Source organism: Adiantum capillus-veneris, chromosome 18, assembly GCF_014529385.1.
Source record: "Adiantum capillus-veneris isolate H3 chromosome 18, ASM1452938v2, whole genome shotgun sequence".
NCBI classification, from domain to species: Eukaryota; Viridiplantae; Streptophyta; class Polypodiopsida; order Polypodiales; family Pteridaceae; genus Adiantum; species Adiantum capillus-veneris.
The window spans coordinates 32,594,465-32,611,350 of record NC_140948.1 but is presented as its reverse complement, the minus strand read 5'-3'; the positions used below and the strand labels follow the sequence as shown (position 1 = coordinate 32,611,350).

General features: G+C 42.1%; 1 protein-coding gene across 1 annotated transcript; it reads right to left on the bottom strand.

Moving 5' to 3' along the window:
- Positions 1–410: 410 nt before the first annotated feature.
- Positions 411–5,002, bottom strand: LOC147435450 (uncharacterized). The gene is made up of 3 exons (XM_086487959.1): positions 899–5,002; positions 704–805; positions 411–602 (listed from the first exon to the last, which is right to left on the bottom strand). The coding sequence occupies exons 1-3, from the start codon at positions 1,316–1,318 to the stop codon at positions 558–560; spliced, it is 567 nt and encodes a 188-aa protein (XP_086344085.1). The 5' UTR covers positions 1,319–5,002; the 3' UTR covers positions 411–557.
- Between the last annotated feature and the right edge of the window lie 11,884 nt (positions 5,003–16,886).

Sequence of the window (16,886 nt, the reverse complement as noted above, 5' to 3'; positions counted from 1 at the left end):
ACCGTCGCTACGAGCGTCGCTACGAGAGCGTCGCTACGAGAGCGTCGCTATATGCGTCGCTATAGGCGTCGCTATATGCGTCGCTATATAGCAACGCTCATAGCGACGGTTATAGCGACGTTTACACAGAAGACTATAGCGACGCTCATAGCGACGCTACAGAGCCATAAATAGCGACGCTTATAGCGACGCCCGAGAGAAATTTTTTTTGGTGGCAGGGCATTGAATGCCCTGCCACCCATCAACCATATTGTACTTGATTCACTTTTTTTAAAAAGTGCAAGGGTAGATAATAGACCCAAAATAGTCACCCACAAGACGCATTGTTTGCAAAATTGACAATTGTACACATCATAGGCAAAATGAATTGATTGGCAAATGTAATAATGACAATTGTACAACATCGTAGGCATAAAGAATTGATTGGCAAAAGCAACTGCGGTGACAAATGTAATAATATACATGGTTCAAAAAGACGTATAAAATCCGTCTCATGATACATAAGCTATGAGAAACCCTAAACTAATGCTATCTAGCTACGGCTAAACTAACGTCGTCTAGTCAGACGTCTCATCGCGTCCAAGTGGCGTATCTGTCGGATTCTGCAAAAAAAGACAATAAGACAGCTTTCAGTAAGTATAAACATATAACGACATTTATAAAACAATACAAAAAATAAAAAAGAGTAAACCCTAATACTAACCATGCCGCCGCGAGAACTGAGAATGTCCATCAGGGCGTTTAAGCCCTTCCTGCCTGCGTACTCGCGCTCGTACGGTGTGGGATCACGTCCTGTCATCGACCACTGTCAAAACATACAAAGATTTCATTAGGTTAGAATTAAAAAACTCATAAACCCTAAACTATCGAACATAAAGAGCAATGTGAAAACACTTACAAAATTGGCCTCAAATGATGCCCATCCACCGCTCCCCAAGTGGTGCGAGCTCCCTGCCTCTACTCGTGCTCTGGCTGCATCCTTTTGTTGCTTCCACTTGTCGGGATTTTCGCGCGCTGCTTTCTTCGCATTCTTCCAATCTTCTTTGGCCAGCCAATCTGGCCTGTTCCACCCATTCTTAATTGCTTTTTGCACTTCGGAACTCTTGTGTTTGCAGTATTCGCGCATTCGAATCTTCATCAGGTCTTCATTGAAGCGTTGATCCCGTGTTGGAACGGGAAACTCATCATGAAGTATGCTGATGACTCTGTTTTTTAAATCACTTGGTACTTCACTCCATTTTTTTAGTATGTAGTGTCTAAACAGTTGAGAGCAAAGACCACGCATGCGCGAGATCACCTTCTTGCCGTCATCATCCATGATGATGCCGCCGCTGAAGTCGATGGAGTAAGACAAGCCCTCTGGCCGGTGACGCGTGAACCTGGGTGTCCCGGCAGGGGTCTCTAGCGGCGTGTCGATGGGGGTATGGACGTCAGGTGTCTCCACCGGCGTCTGGGCCCCGAAGCGAGGAGTGTCGAGTGGGGTGGCTCCTGGCGGAGTAGGTAGAGGTGTGTAGCTTCTAGGAACAGTCAGCCGTGCAAAACCTGGCGTAGATGGCGATGTTGTGGCTGGTGTGGGGGCGGGCAAAGAAGGGGAGGGTAAAGAGCCTCGTCGAACACGAGGCGGTGTGGAGGCATCGGTGGCGGAATCCCCACAACAACCGCCACCGCCACCACTAGAGCGCCGGTGTCTAGACGAGTGTGAAGCTCGTCTCGTCGACGCCAAAGCTTCGGAGCGCGCCGAATGCTCCGAAAGAGAGGGAGATGCGGATGGAGTAGGAACGCGCGATGATGCGCCAGAGCGATGACGCTCCACATACCATTGTCTCTATTGCGGTGACAAAGAAGAAAGAAACTCCTCATCATCCATACCTGCATTAAACACACGAATATTTAAACTTAATATTGAATGAATAGAGTAGACAATGACACAAAGACCATTAAATACAATGACGTAATGACGCATATAAATACAATGACGCAATGAATTGAGTGATAGAAGAGGCAAGTCGAAAACTCAGAATTTTCAATCAAAAGATGTGAGCGTGAGTAGAAAAGAGCGTTATACACCATGGAAGGTACTTAGAGAGCCAGAGCTTTTACAACACGGAGCAAAATTGTTCAAATACAATATTTGTAGCTTTAAGAGATCTCTCTCTCATCCTCGCATAACTCAGCATAACTTTCTATATCTATATAGAGCTCTCCGTTTAAACGAGGGGCTACCTCTATGACGTACCACCAGTTTGATGTAGACTTTGTAGGATGAAATATTACCTGCCAGAGCCACATAACTTACATGAGAGCTTTCAAGCACATAACTTGTAAAAGGGGGATGTTAACTATTTACATACTTGTTCACAATGCTCGGGTAGTACGAAAGTGTCTCTTAGGTCAGTCCATTTCTTAGTAGAATCCATCTCAAGAAAACCAGACTCTCCTCTACGCACAGTAGCGTTGCGACCCTCCATGATTATCTTGAACCATTGCACGTCGAACAAGTCGACAAAAAATCCTCTGTAATCGATCCTCAAAATCTCTTGCAGCGTGCCGAAGTAAGTGAGTTCCGCCACCAGAGGATCTGCATCAGAGGAACGTCCTCGACTAGACTGTTCAAACATGCACACAAGCTCCGCAGCATTTAGTTTGGCGAATGGTATGGAGTCTACGTTGATCTCCTTTTGTGAGATCCATTGCACCAGCTTTGCAAGTTTGTAGATTGTGTTACGGATGTCGAGAGACAAACATCCCTGAATGGCAACCGGTAAAATAAACTGTAAAGTATGTGCAGCAATGATATTAAAGTCCACATTTTATGCAATGATATTAAAGTCCACTATGAACGTACCTGACACATTTTATGCCAATCGTGTGACTTCAAACCGGTAAGCTTTCCTTCTTTAGTAAAACACGTTCGGAGCGAGTGCATTACGCCAGTGGGGGTCCGCAAAGATCGAATGGTCTCTTTTACTTTGCGTTCTTGGGCTCCTGTGAAAATCCATGGTGCTTTAGGGAGTTTTATCGATCCATCAGACGCTGTTTGCGGCCAATATTGCTCCATACGATCCACATTTCTAAGGTCAACTCTGGCTCCCAAAGTATCTTTCTTGCCGGTCAGATGGTCCCATAGTAGATTACCCACATTCTTGAATATGTGCATTGGATCGAGCAAGTGATTGATCATGAGTCGGTGCCAGTATGGTAACTCGTACCATAGAGATAGTCTCTTCATCCCTGGAGGCAATCCGTCATCGCACATCTCCGTCTGCTCTAACCATGCTTGTGTAGACATCCTTGGTGGCTCTCTTCCCAAAAAGCCGTCGCGTAACACATGATTCTCTGGAAGATACGCTTGATGACCTTCGTAGATTTGCTTCTTCAGTGAGGGTGCCCTACGTGCATTCAGTCTAGGTCCACATGTGACACATGCTCTATATCCGCTTGTTTGAAGCCCTGCATGTATACACATGATAATAGATCAACTATGGGAAAAAACAAGATTTACAGTGTCTGAGTGAGGAGTGTCAATAGATCACCTGAGCATTCTGTTAGCCTGGGATAGTCATGCATGGTCCACATTAGAATGCCTCTGATCAAAGCATTCCGTCGTCCTGTGTGTCGGCTCATATCCACCACCTCTATGCCAATCCACAATTGTTGTAGCTCTTCCAATAGTGGACGAAGATACACATCCATATTCCCCACTTTATATCGCCCTGGCACAATCAAGCTTAGCCATAGGTGCCCCTTCTTCGTAGTCAACCACGGGGGAATGTTGTAGTTGACGATGACAACGGGCCATACACTGTAAGATGTTGATCTTTGACCAAATGGATTTACGCCATCCATAGCCAGGCCTAAGCGCAAATTTTGAGCTTCCCTGGCAAAATCCGACCATGTTCCATCTATATGTTTCCACGCTACGCAATCTGCAGGAATTCGTAGCACACCATCCGAAGATTTATTCTCCTCATGCCATGATGCTAGGGCGGCCATGGACTTACATTCGAAGAAATGCTTGATGCGAGGAAGCAGAGGGAAATGTCGCAAAACCTTTTGTGGAATTTTTGTCCCGTGGAGATCTACTCGATATCTTTCGGAATCACATTTCGGACACTTCTCCATGTCTATGTATTCCCCTCTGAAAAGAATGCAGTCATTAGGACAAGCGTGGATAGAATTGTAATCCATCCCCAAGTTTCACAAAATCTTTCTTGCTTCATCTCGGGAATCTGGCATCACATTGTCAGCTGGTAGTATGTGCTCTTTCAGCAATCTACACAACATAAAAATATGATACAGTCGTGTAAAAATCTATCAGATCATTATACATTTAGAGTTTTATTAAAGTAAACTAATTGTAATAGATCACCTGAAAAGCGGTGTGACGCTAGGGTCACTCCATCCAAACTTTGCCTGCATGTTGAGAAGAACCAGGAGTGCTTTCAATCTAAACATACGTGCTCCATTATACAATGGCGTATCGGCTTCACTTTTCATATCATCATAGATAAGCCTTTCTGAATCCATGATCGTCTCGATCATTTCATCAATCTCGGGCTCAAACATTGCCTCGTTGGGAATGTGCTCTGCATGATCATCCCCCGAGCTGTCAGAGGCTACATCTTGTGGCCTCACATATGCTGCTTGACCAAAGCGCCTGCGAACACGTCTATTGGGTTGCAAGATTGCTGCTTGTTGGCCAGCGTCAGAGTCCGACGAGTTATAATTGGCAACAACTCGATCTATAATAGATGGATCGAACTCGCCAAATTCGCGAACGTGCTGCAAAGAAACACGTCTTGTCCGTCGCACAGCATGCTTGCATTGATTACAAGGACATAAGACCCTCGTTGAGAGATAGGTGTGTCGGTTGGACGGTCCCACATCCTCGTCGCTACTCATAATGAGGATTAAAAACTTATAACCTGGACAACAAATTTAATATTCTATTGGCATTCTTCGTCTTATCTCTCTCTCTCTCTCTCTCTCTCTCTCTCTCTCTCTCTCTCTCTCTCTCTCTCTCTCTCTCTCTCTCTTTACCTCACATTCTCTAGTCATGTCCAATCCCCGCACACCTCGGTCTAGAGGTGCACGGAGATCAGAACCACCGGGTTATAATCTCGTCTTTATTGGTCAATACCTATATTTGTGGGTACAAGAAATCTACACACCCACTTCTACATGATACTGCATGTAGTGGACAAAACCCCTTTGCCTCTTCTCTAGCTGTAGCACTTCACAGCATCTTAACATCTTTTCACTGTAGATCTTTTCACTGTTCGTCTAACTCTAAACCCTAAACCGTAAGTAATTCTTGCGTGGACTCGATCTAACATAAATAAGCGTAAATCTAAATAAACGTAAATCTAACTAAAAATAAACCTAAATCTAATTTAACGTAAGTCTACATCTAACCTAATCTTTAACGTCTTTTGGGATAGTTTCCTACGACGTTAAAACTCTCTTCTTCTTTTGTGTGTGTGTGTGTGTGTATGTGTGTGTGTGTGTGTGTGGGTAAACCTAAATAAACCTAAGTCTAATCTAATATAACATAAATCTAAATCTAACGTAAATTATGTTATATTAAAAACAAAGAACTAAACTAACAGGGATTATAAGAACCTTAAAACTGATTTAACACATAATTTTTCACATAACTCGGCAAGAGTTGGCATTCTCATCACTAAAGATGTGAGAGTTAACTTCCGGCGGTGACGCTGCCTCATCTCCACCCACATCTGACGACAGCAATTGGCCCTTTAGACCGTTCTTGCTCTTGTTACTAACTTTGAAGTTGCTGTTGACTGACTAGAGATTGTCTAGATGGTCATTGTGTCGGGGATGTAATGACTCTTGCCGCCCTGAAGATCCACCTTCTTCCCTATCTTCTGAAGACATTTCACCAGTACTTTTGGATCGACGGAGCCCACCATGAGTGAAGGCAGCAATACCCTATATTCCATTGAGGGCTTTCTTCACCCGCTTCATGCAGGCATCACAGTCTATGGAGACCTAAATCTAATCTAATATAACGTAAATCTAAATCTAGCGTAAATAAACGTAAATCTAGTTAAAAATAAACCTAAATCTAATTTAATGTAAGTCTACATATAACCTAATCTTTAACGTCTTTTAAGATAGTTTCCTACGACGTTATAACTCTCTTCTTCTTGTGTGTGTGCGCGTGTGTGGATGTGTGTGCCAATAAAAAGAGATAAATGGTATAACCTTTCTATCACCCATGCCAAGTATGATAGATTGATTATGCCATTTCCCTCTTGAATAATAGGTCTTGAGTTCAACTCCTCTTCGGCTAGATCTTTAGGTCTTTTAATTTTAATTAGTTTCCTACGACGTTAAATTAGTTTCTCTCTCTTTCTCTCTCAATGTGTGTGCGTTTTTTTGGATCGTATGTATGTTTTCTCTCTCTTTTCCTCTCTCAATGTGTGCGTTTTTTGTTTATGCATGTTCTCTCTCTCTCTCTCTTTTCCTCTCTCAATGCGTGCGTTTTTTGTTTATGCATGCTCTCTCTCTCTCTTTTTCTCTCTCAATGTGTGTGTGCATTCTTTGTTTATGTATGTGTGTGTGCGTTTTTGTTTTTGTTTGTACTCTCTCTCTCTCTCTCTCTCTCTCTCTCTCTCTCTCTCTCTCTCTCTCTCTTTTTCTCTCTCAATGTGTGTGTGCATTCTTTGTTTATGTATGTGTGTGTGCGTTTTTGTTTTTGTTTGTACTCTCTCTCTCTCTCTCTCTCTCTCTCAAAAACACTATGTGTGTGTGTATGTGTGTGTGTGAGAGAGAGAGAGAGAGGGAGAGAGAAAGAGGGGAAGGGAACATGAGAATGAGGAGAGGGAAGGAGCATACCTGGCTCTCCTTCCTCTCCTCGTGTGTGTGTGTGTGTGTGTGTGTGTGTGTGTGTGTGGAGAAGAAAAAGAGAGAGAGAGAGAGAGAGAGAGAGAGTGAGGGAGAGCGTTACCTGCTCCTTGTTTGAGGGCGCCGAAAAACTCAGATCTGAGATCTGAGTTTTTGGGCGCGCTCGGTTATTTTTTTAGCCCAGCCGGCGTCGCTATGAGCGTCGCAAATTTACAAAGAAATTTGCAACGCTCATAGCGACGCCGGGAATTTTTTTTTGAGCGTCGCTGTGTGAGCGTCGCTAATATGAATAGCCTCTTGTAGTGCTAGCACCCACAAAATTTATAAGGATAACATAAAAGAGCAACAATACCTGCACAGTGACATTCAAAAGGAGGTAGATCCACTGTGCATTATGCACGCTACACATATTAACTCTTCCAGTAAAAGACAATGAAGTGAACTGAAGTTGAACCTCAATTACCTCAATTCAGATCAGAAGCATGAAGAAATGCCAAAATTTATGCTTTGCAAGTAAACAATGAAAGAACGTGGGTCTAATTAATGCAGTAACAGCAGCAATGGAGGAATTCAGGAGCTGAAAAAAAAATGATAGCTTACTTGGGTTGTTGGACTGTGTTGCAGATGTATTTGAGGAGCCTGATGCTTTGCAAGTAAACAATGAAAGAGGGAAGGCCTCATTAACGATTCAAGAGCTGAAAGAAAACTGATAGCTTACTTGCATTGGTGGACTGTGTTGTAGATGTATTCGAGGAGCATGACATGTGCATAGCTTTGAATGCGCCACACGAATTAATCAGCAGATTTCTTCAGTTTCCTCAAAATAGAGGTGTCCAGGTGCAGAGAGTGTCGAAGTTGCCGCGCAAAGGAGACTCATACATGCAAGAATAGCCAATTGAAGAAGACTGGACACTGTCAGTTCAAAAATAGCGAGAGAGTTTAGCAAACCAACTCACACAAATAGGTAGCGTGAGAAGCGGGAAGAAAAGACAAAATGTATGAACTACCTTTCTTTCCAAACTCTCACTAAGGCTGCTCTGCAGGCCAAAAACATCTTATCTCTAGTCGGTCAAAAAGAGAAGGTTCAAGGCATGTCTATGGCCTGTGCCATTGGGCCACACCTCACCATGTTTTCCAAAAAGAAGGGTTGTAGGCAAAGAACTTAGTGTTCTCACATACTGGCTTACTTAATGAAATCCCATTAATCAACAGGATGCCGCCGGATATCCCCAACCCTCAACTCACCCTCCTCCAGCTCTTGTAATGAGGTACGTGCACTGAAGTGGCCAACACTTTTTGTGGTCGGACCATGGCTGGCTGGCCGGTGTGGCCCAAGGCAGACCCTCCCCGGCATGCGTTCTTTACCCTCTGCAGTCTCTTCCCGCATCCTCCTCTCCTAGCTGGCAGTTTTTGGACCTTCGATCCTCCGGCGGCAGGCAGCCCTGCTATGCTCAAGATTCACTCGATGGCAGCCGGCTACCTTACTCCTCCCCCTTGCTGGCTGGCTAGCCGCACCAGCTCCATGTGCTACGGCTATCTCCTCGTTGCAAACCTCACTTGCGCAAGTCCTGCTCACAGGCAGCACCCGCATCAGCCACCCTTGCTTTACTGCTTTCCCCTAGTCTTGCACAGAGACGTTGCACGTCACCCCCTCCTCTGCGCGCCTTGCACCCTCTCTTAGCCTCCCTTCCATCGCCCCACAAGCCTACTCGCCTTGTGTGTGTGTGTGTGTGTGTGTGTGAGAGAGAGAGAGAGAGAGAGAGAACACCATACCACCCTCCAAGCTTACTGCTCTCATGCTTTTGTTGACTGCAGGAGAGAGACGTAGAGCTGCACCCGACGCTTATAAACACAACACCACCACCTCTGAAAGAGCTTTCTAGATACAAAGACACCCGCGCCGTGGGCGGCGGTCGATAGAAGTGGCCACACACACACACACGTGTACACACACACACAGAGCGACTTTCCTTGGTGAAGAGCTGCGCACACGAGAATTTGGCTGCAGGAAAATTCACATAGCCTGGAATTCAGGAGGGAACCGTCAGGGCCTCTTCACACACATGCTTGCCTCATCTCCATCAAATCGCTCTCTCCCTCTTTTGCTTTGTAGCTGACTAGCGGCCGCAATAGCAAACTACATGTTTTTTCCTACTTATAAGGGTTTGACGCAGCGGGTAGAAGATTCTTGCCGGCTCAAGTTTTTTTGCCGCAGCGGTCTGTTTTCAATTACATGTGCGCACCCTTTGAAAACAACATCTGCTTTAGATTCTTGGCTTTTCCAGTTTTTCAAAAACGATCGAACATACATAGGAAACCCCATTACTTTCGAAGATTCCTCCCGGATATTCCTCCCCCTCCCTCTTTCACGTAAACTACCGCCTCCATGTCGACACGTCCTGTATATGAACACTTGCCTCCTTCCACCCCCAACCCCTTCCTGCGTTGCAGTTCCAACACACGTCCGTGCCACCCTTCTCCCCCCCAAAACCCTGGTTCCTCAAGGTTTCGGCGGGAAGGAATTTTTCAAAGAGCAGACTGCCCACGTGAAGCCCAACGCACGCACACACACACACACACACAGAGATTTTTGCCATGGAAAAAGAATATTATTCGTCTACATTAGTGTTGCATTGCTTCATATCTAAGAGCTCAAGCAATACAAAAGCCACCAAAGTGTCAAAGAGCCAGAGCTTCGTCCGGGGCTCTTGAAACTGAACCTGCGAACACATCCTCTCCAGTCTACCCAATGCTGCGTGGGCTCTAGTCAGTCTGGTCTCTGCTACAAGGGCCCGGCGGGGATTTATATCCGCGCGCCAGGTAATAGATCACCTGAAAAGCGCTGTGACGCTAGTGTCACTCCATCCAAACTTTGCCTGCATGTTGAGAAGAACCAGGAGTGCTTTCAATCTAAACATACGTGCTCCATTATACAATGGCGTATCAGCTTCACTTTTCATATCATCATAGATAAGCCTTTCTGAATCCATGATCGTCTCGATCATTTCATCAATCTCGGGCTCAAACATTTCCTCGTTGGGAATGTGCTCTGCATGATCATCCCCCAAGCTGTCAGAGGCTACATCTTGTGGCCTCACATATGCTGCTTGACCAAAGCGCCTGCGAACACGTCTATTGGGTTGCAAGATTGCTGCTTGTTGGCCAGCGTCAGAGTCCGACGAGTTATAATTGGCAACAACTCGATCTATAATAGATGGATCGAACTCACCAAATTCGCGAACGTGCTGCAAAGAAACACGTCTTGTCCGTCGCACAGCATGCTTGCATTGATTACAAGGACATAAGACCCTCGTTGAGAGATAGGTGTTTCGGTTGGACGGTCCCACATCCTCTTCGCTACTCATAATGAGGATAAAAAACCTATAACCTGGATAACAAATTTAATATTCTATTGGCATTCTTCGTCTTATCTCTCTCTCTCTCTCTCTCTCTCTCTCTACCTCACATTCTCTAGTCATGTCCAATCCCCGCACACCTCGGTCTAGAGGTGCACGGAGATCAGAACCACCGGGTTATAATCTCGTCTTTATTGGTCAATACCTATATTTGTGGGTACAAGAAATCTACACACCCACGTCTACATGATACTGCATGTAGTGGACAAAACCCCTTTGCCTCTTCTCTAGCTGTAGCACTTCACTTCATCTTAACATCTTTTCACAGTAGATCTTTTCATTGTTCGTCTAACTCTAAACCCTAAACCGTAAGTAATTCTTGCGTGGACTCGATCTAACGTAAATAAGCGTAAATCTAAATAAACGTAAATCTAACTAAAAATAAAGCTAAATCTAATTTAACGTAAGTCTAATGACTAGAGGTTGTCTAGATGGTCATTGTGTCGGGGATGTAGTGACTCTTGCCGCCCTGAAGATCCACCTTCTTTCCTATCTTCTGAAGACATTTCACCAGTACTTTTGGATCGACGGAGCCCACCATGAGTGAAGGCAGCAATACCCTATATTCCATTGAGGGCTTTCTTCACCCGCTTCATGCAGGCATCGCAGTCTATGGAGACCTAAATCTAATCTAATATAACGTAAATCTAAATCTAGCTTAAATAAACGTAAATCTAGTTAAAAATAAACCTAAATCTAATTTAATGTAAGTCTACATATAACCTAATCTTTAACGTCTTTTAAGATAGTTTCCTACGACGTTATAACTCTCTTCTTCTTGTGTGTGTGCGCGTGTGTGGATGTGTGTGCCAATAAAAAGAGATAAATGGTATAACCTTTCTATCACCCATACCAAGTATGGTAGATTGATTATGCCATTTCCCTCTTGAATAATAGGTCTTGAGTTCAACTCCTTGTCGGCTAGATCTTTAGGTCTTTTAATTTTAATTAGTTTCCTACGACGTTAAATTAATTTCTCTCTCTTTCTCTCTCAATGTGTGTGCGTTTTTTTAGATCGTATGCATGTTTTCTCTCTCTTTTCCTCTCTCAATGTGTGCGTTTTTTGTTTATGCATGTTCTCTCTCTCTTTTCCTCTCTCAATGCGTGCGTTTTTTGTTTATGCATGCTCTCTCTCTCTTTTTCTCTCTCAATGTGTGTGTGCATTCTTTGTTTATGTATGTGTATGTGCGCGTTTTTGTTTTTGTTTGTACTCTCTCTCTCTCTCTCTCTCTCTCTCTCTCTCTCTCTCTCTCTCAAAAACACTATGTGTGTGTGTGTATGTGTGTGTGTGAGAGAGAGAGAGAGGGAGAGAGAAAGAGGGGAAGGGAACATGAGAATGAGGAGAGGAAAGGAGCATACCTGGCTCTCCTTCCTCTTCTCGTGTGTGTGTGTGTGTGTGTGTGTGTGTGTGTGTGTGTGTGTGTGTGTGTGTGTGGAGAAGAAAAAGAGAGAGAGAGAGAGAGAGAGAGAGAGTGAGGGAGAGCGTTACCTACTCCTTGCTTGAGGGCGCCGAAAAACTCAGATCTGAGATCTGAGTTTTTGGACGCGCTCGATTATTTTTTTACCCCATCCGGCGTCGCTATGAGCGTCGCTATAAGCGTCGCTATGAGCGTCGTAAATTTACAAAGAAATTTGCGACGCTCATAGCGACGCCGGGAATATTTTTTTTGAGCATCCCTGTGTGAGCGCCGCTAATATAAAGAGCCTCTTTTAGTGACTGCTGCTGCCTTCTGTTTATTTTCATCATAACTTCTACAAACGAACTCAGAACAGAGCAATCCAGATACTCAAAACGACGGGAATGGGTCTGTTCTACAAGGTAGCATAGACAGAATTGCAAAAAAACGTTTTTCTTTAGCTGAAAAAGCAACTTTTAGGTCGCGACTCATAAAAGCTCTATTTTTTTATCTCCACTACTTTTTCAACTTATTTTAAGCCTACCCATGCATTTTAAGCTAAAACACATAAATATAAAACATCGATATTAATAAAAATCTCAATTTTACTGTTCATAAACAGACTATCTGTTATTCATTAATCTTTATCAAATACGTCTTTAGTGTATTATTTAAAAAAAGAATATATGTTCTCTCGTAATATCTCAAACTCATTCATATAAGCTTTATTTAGTAAACTATTCAACAATCTTCCAAATCGTGCTAAATGAAAGATATATCCTGCTACATTCTTTTCGACTTTAAGAACTTCAAAGATTAGTCATGTTACATTCTTCCCTTATCAAGATTAACTCTGTTCTCAGAGTTGGAAAGAGAGGGAAATTCTCTTTGCAAAACACTAAGATCAACCCATGATGCTTCCTCTACTGGATAGTTCTGTCACTTAACCAAAACTTCCACATTGTCTCTATTTCTCAGATGTTTAACACGCCTATCTATCACTAAGTCTGGTTCTACTGTCAATGGTCCGTCATCTTTCAACTTAGAGTTGTCTTGTAAAACATGATGCACATCAGAAACATACTTTTTCAATAAACTCACATGAAATACAGGATGCACTTTAACATCAGAAGGCAATTTCAAATCTGTAAGTTAATGAACCAATGCGCTTCAAAATTTTAAACGGCCTAGCAAATCGTGGAGACAATCTTCTATCCTTTTCAAGAATCAAATGAGACTTCTCAGGAATAACCTTTAAAAAAATCATATCACCAGTTTCATACTCCACAACACGATGTTTCTTATCATAATACAATTTATGTCTCTTTTGAGCTTCTCTAATATTCCCCCTGATTTTGGCCAACTCGCTATCCATTTTCTCAAGCATCTCACGTGACAGTTCTACCTTATTCCTCGAGTTAAGAAAATTAATAGGTGTGGGACAGTTATAGCCATACATGGTCTCAAACGGAGTCATCCTAATAGATGTATGATATAAACTATTATATGCAAATTCAACCAAAGGCAGATATTCATTCCAATTAGATTGGTTTTCAATGACATACATTCGTAACATATCTTCTAAAATACGATTCACTCTCTCCGTTTCCCCATCTGTTTGAGGATGAAAAGCAGTAGACATGAGTAACTGCGTACCTATAGAGTCAAAACTCGCTCTCCAGAAATAAGAAGTGAACTTAGAATCTTTGTCAGACACTATGCTCTTGGGCATGCCATGCAAACAAAATATATCTTTCACAAACAAGCGTGCAATGGTCAATGCAGTATCAGTTATCTTTATAGGAAAGAAGTGAGCTTGTTTTGTGAGTTTATCTACCACCACAAAGATCGAGTCATACCCTCCACGAGTAGTAGGAAGTCTAATGATAAAGTCCATGGATATAGACTCCCACTTCTGTAAAGGAATGTCTAAGGGTTGAAGGTCACCATGCATCCTCTTATGTTCAATTTTAACTTGTTGACATTGAAAGCATTCACGCACATAATTCTTAACATCCAATTTCATACGCGGCCAAAAGAATGAACTCTTAATCTTTTCATATGTCTTATTCAATCCAGGATGACCAAAAAAAGGTGAGTTATGACACTCATGCAGAATTTGACTCTTAAAAGTAGAATTTGCAGGAACACACAAGCGGTCATAATAATACAGATTTTCCTTATACAAGTGATATCTGTTCTCATACATCTCACCAATATTCTCCCGCAAGAATTTCAAAAGAGGCATGTAAAAAGAATCATTTTCAACTTCGGCATGTATCTCATCAATCAAATTGGATCGCACAACAGTCAACAAATTACACATGGACCTACGACTCAATGCATCTGCAACTTTATTTTCTTTTCCACATAAATACTTCAAATCAAAATCATACTCAGCCAAAAATTCAATCCATCTCCTTTGTCTGTTATTTAACAATGGTTGAGTAAAAATATAATTCAAGCTTTGATGATTAGTACGCAATTCAAATTTTATACCAAGCAAGAGATGACGCCAATGATTCAATGCATGAACAACAGCAACAAGCAATTCTAGATCATGTGTTGCATAGTTCAATTCATGTCGTCTTAATTTCCTAGACTCATATGCAACCACTCTTCCTTCTTGTGTCAAAACACAACCTAATTGTTCACCACTAGCGTCACAGGACACAACAAATGGTTTGCCCATCTCAGGAACTTTTAAAACACAATTTTTCGCTATTTTAGCCTTCAAGGTCTCAAAAGCAGTCTCCCAGCTAGAAGTCCACACAAAACCCTTGTCTTTCTTGGTCAGTTCGGTCAAGGGACTTGCTATCTTAGAGAAATCTTTAATGTGTGCTCTCTCATATTGTGCTAGACCCATAAAGCTTCTCACATCCCTTAATGACTTTGGTGTTGGCCACTCCACAATAGTCTTAACTTTGTCAAGATCAATGTGAATCCCCTCTTTAGAAATCACTCTTCCCAAATACACAATTTGATCCTTTGCAAAAGAGCACTTACTTGCTTTGGCATACAACTTATGTTCACGCAAAACCTCAAATGTTTTCTTCTTTAAGTGCAATGCATGATCTTCTTCATTCTTAGAATACACAAAAATATCATCCAAGAATACCAGAATGAAGTCATCAAGATACGGGTGAAAAATATTATTCATTAAGCACATGAAAGTTATTGGTGCATTAGTCAAACCAAAAGCAAGAACTGTAAATTCATAATGCCCATAACGTGTACGAAAAGTAGTCTTTGGAATATCCTTTGCCTTAATGCGGATTTGATGGTAGCCAGAACGAAGGTCGACCTTTGAAAATATTGTGTCACCACTCAAATGGCTAAGCAATTCATCTATACGAGGAAAAGGATATTTGTTCTTAAAATGGTATGTTTGTTTAATCCCCTATAGTCAATGCATAACCTACAGTGTACCATCCTTTTTCTTTTGGAATAACACAGGACTACCCCAAGGAGATACACTAGGTTTAATGAAACCCTTTTTCAAAAGATCATCAAGTTGTATCTTGAGCTCTTTAAGCTCATCAATGTTGAACCTATATGGAGCCCTTGAATAAGGTGTTGCTCCTGGATATAGATCTATGGCATGGTCTACCGCTCTAGGCGGAGGCATACCAGGAAGATCGTCCGGAAACACATCCTTAAATTCATATAAGAGATTCTCTACAAATTTCGAATTTGTCTCTTTTTTATTATCCCCAGATTATTCTTTAATCTCATTAGCAAACACAAGAAACGTCTCACACTCTTATCTAAATCATTTTATCAATTCCATGGCCAAAACTAGATTTAGAATCTCTTTCTTTCCACGAAGAGTGTGACTTATCATCATCAAATGATTAAAGATAGATTTTTCTTTCTTAACAATCAATCAAAACATGATTTTCAATCATCTAATTGATACAAATGATAACATCATGCATATCAATGTTTATGACATAGAAACCATCTTTATGCTTCCGACTCTTCAAAAGAAAAAAATAAATTTTCTACTAACTCTTTCGTGAAACTATTATGACCACTAGTTAACTCCACAAGTCTTTTAGCTTCTCGATTTAATTTCAAGTTTAATTTCTCAATCAATTTAGACGATAAGAAGCAATGAATACTATCCAAATCAATTAACAAATTCAAATTTAAATCTCAACTTTTAAGCATAAATTCAATCATGGAAGCTTTCAAAGGAAGTATCAAAGACATAAAACATCACAAAGAAGGGGTAGATGACTTACCTTTATCGTACACATCGTCAAAAGTCTCCAATTGAGCCACCTTGGTACGTATTGTCTTATCGGTCACCTTGCTCGAGCATTCGAAAGTCTAGTGATCATGTTCTCGATATTGAAAGTATAATCCAAATCTTTGAGTTCTTCAATCCACGCTTCTAAATCTTTGAGTTCTTCAATCCACACTTCTAAATCTTCGCATATCTTTCTTATGCCATCAAAATCTTTAAGTTTAGCCTTCGTTAAGAATGATTTGGTTGTCGCTTTTCCCATATCGTCATCGTTTCTTTTTTTCGCATTGACGACCTCTACGTCCACCACCGTTCCCATCATCACCACCGCCAGGTGCCCCATCGTCGCCACGATGATTATTGTTTCCTGGTAGAGTACCATGATTTTCGCCTTCATGTTTGCCATCAAGTCCACATAGATATCAGACTCTCGTGCTGCTTTGCCCTGCAGAGCATCAGCACACTCTCGATTTTCTTGTTTCAGATCTTCCCATAGTCGTCGAATAAGGCCTTCTTGCTCCTTCATCCTCCTTTCATATCCTTCTATGTCCAGAATCAACCGGTTGCTCTGATACCAATTGTCACAGGAACAGAATAATAGAGATCGACAGAAAAAGAGATCTTTGTATTGATGAAATTTTGTAGAGTTTTGATAAAACAGAGGAGCAATTGAATATGGACGCACTCCGTTGTACGGAGGTCGAACCTCCGGACCACCCCCGAGCTTCAGTTCTCTTGCATGCAGCGTCTTACTCGCACTCGCACTCGCACTCGCAGAAGAAGAGATCGGTGAATGATCCCCAAACGCACCACCCGTCGTGCGTTTATCCTTCTTTTCCTCAAAAAGCCTGCACGATTTTCGCACCAAGTATACCTGCGAGAATAATATAAGAACGTGATCGCTAAGCAATCCGTAAAGGTTAGATTTCTATCATGACACTTTGCACAGAT

What these genes read in the sequence shown, in the direction of transcription:
- LOC147435450 (XM_086487959.1), bottom strand. Translation starts at nt 1,318, where the DNA reads ATGGATGATGACGGCAAGAAGGTGATCTCGCGCATGCGTGGTCTTTGC. An exon ending in CATCATTTGAGGCCAATTTT is followed by an intron (nt 806 to 898) that starts GTAAGTGTTTTC and finishes ATGTTTTGACAG; the next exon opens with TGGTCGATGACAGGACGTGA. An exon ending in TCAGTTCTCGCGGCGGCATG is followed by an intron (nt 603 to 703) that starts GTTAGTATTAGG and finishes CTTTTTTTGCAG; the next exon opens with AATCCGACAGATACGCCACT.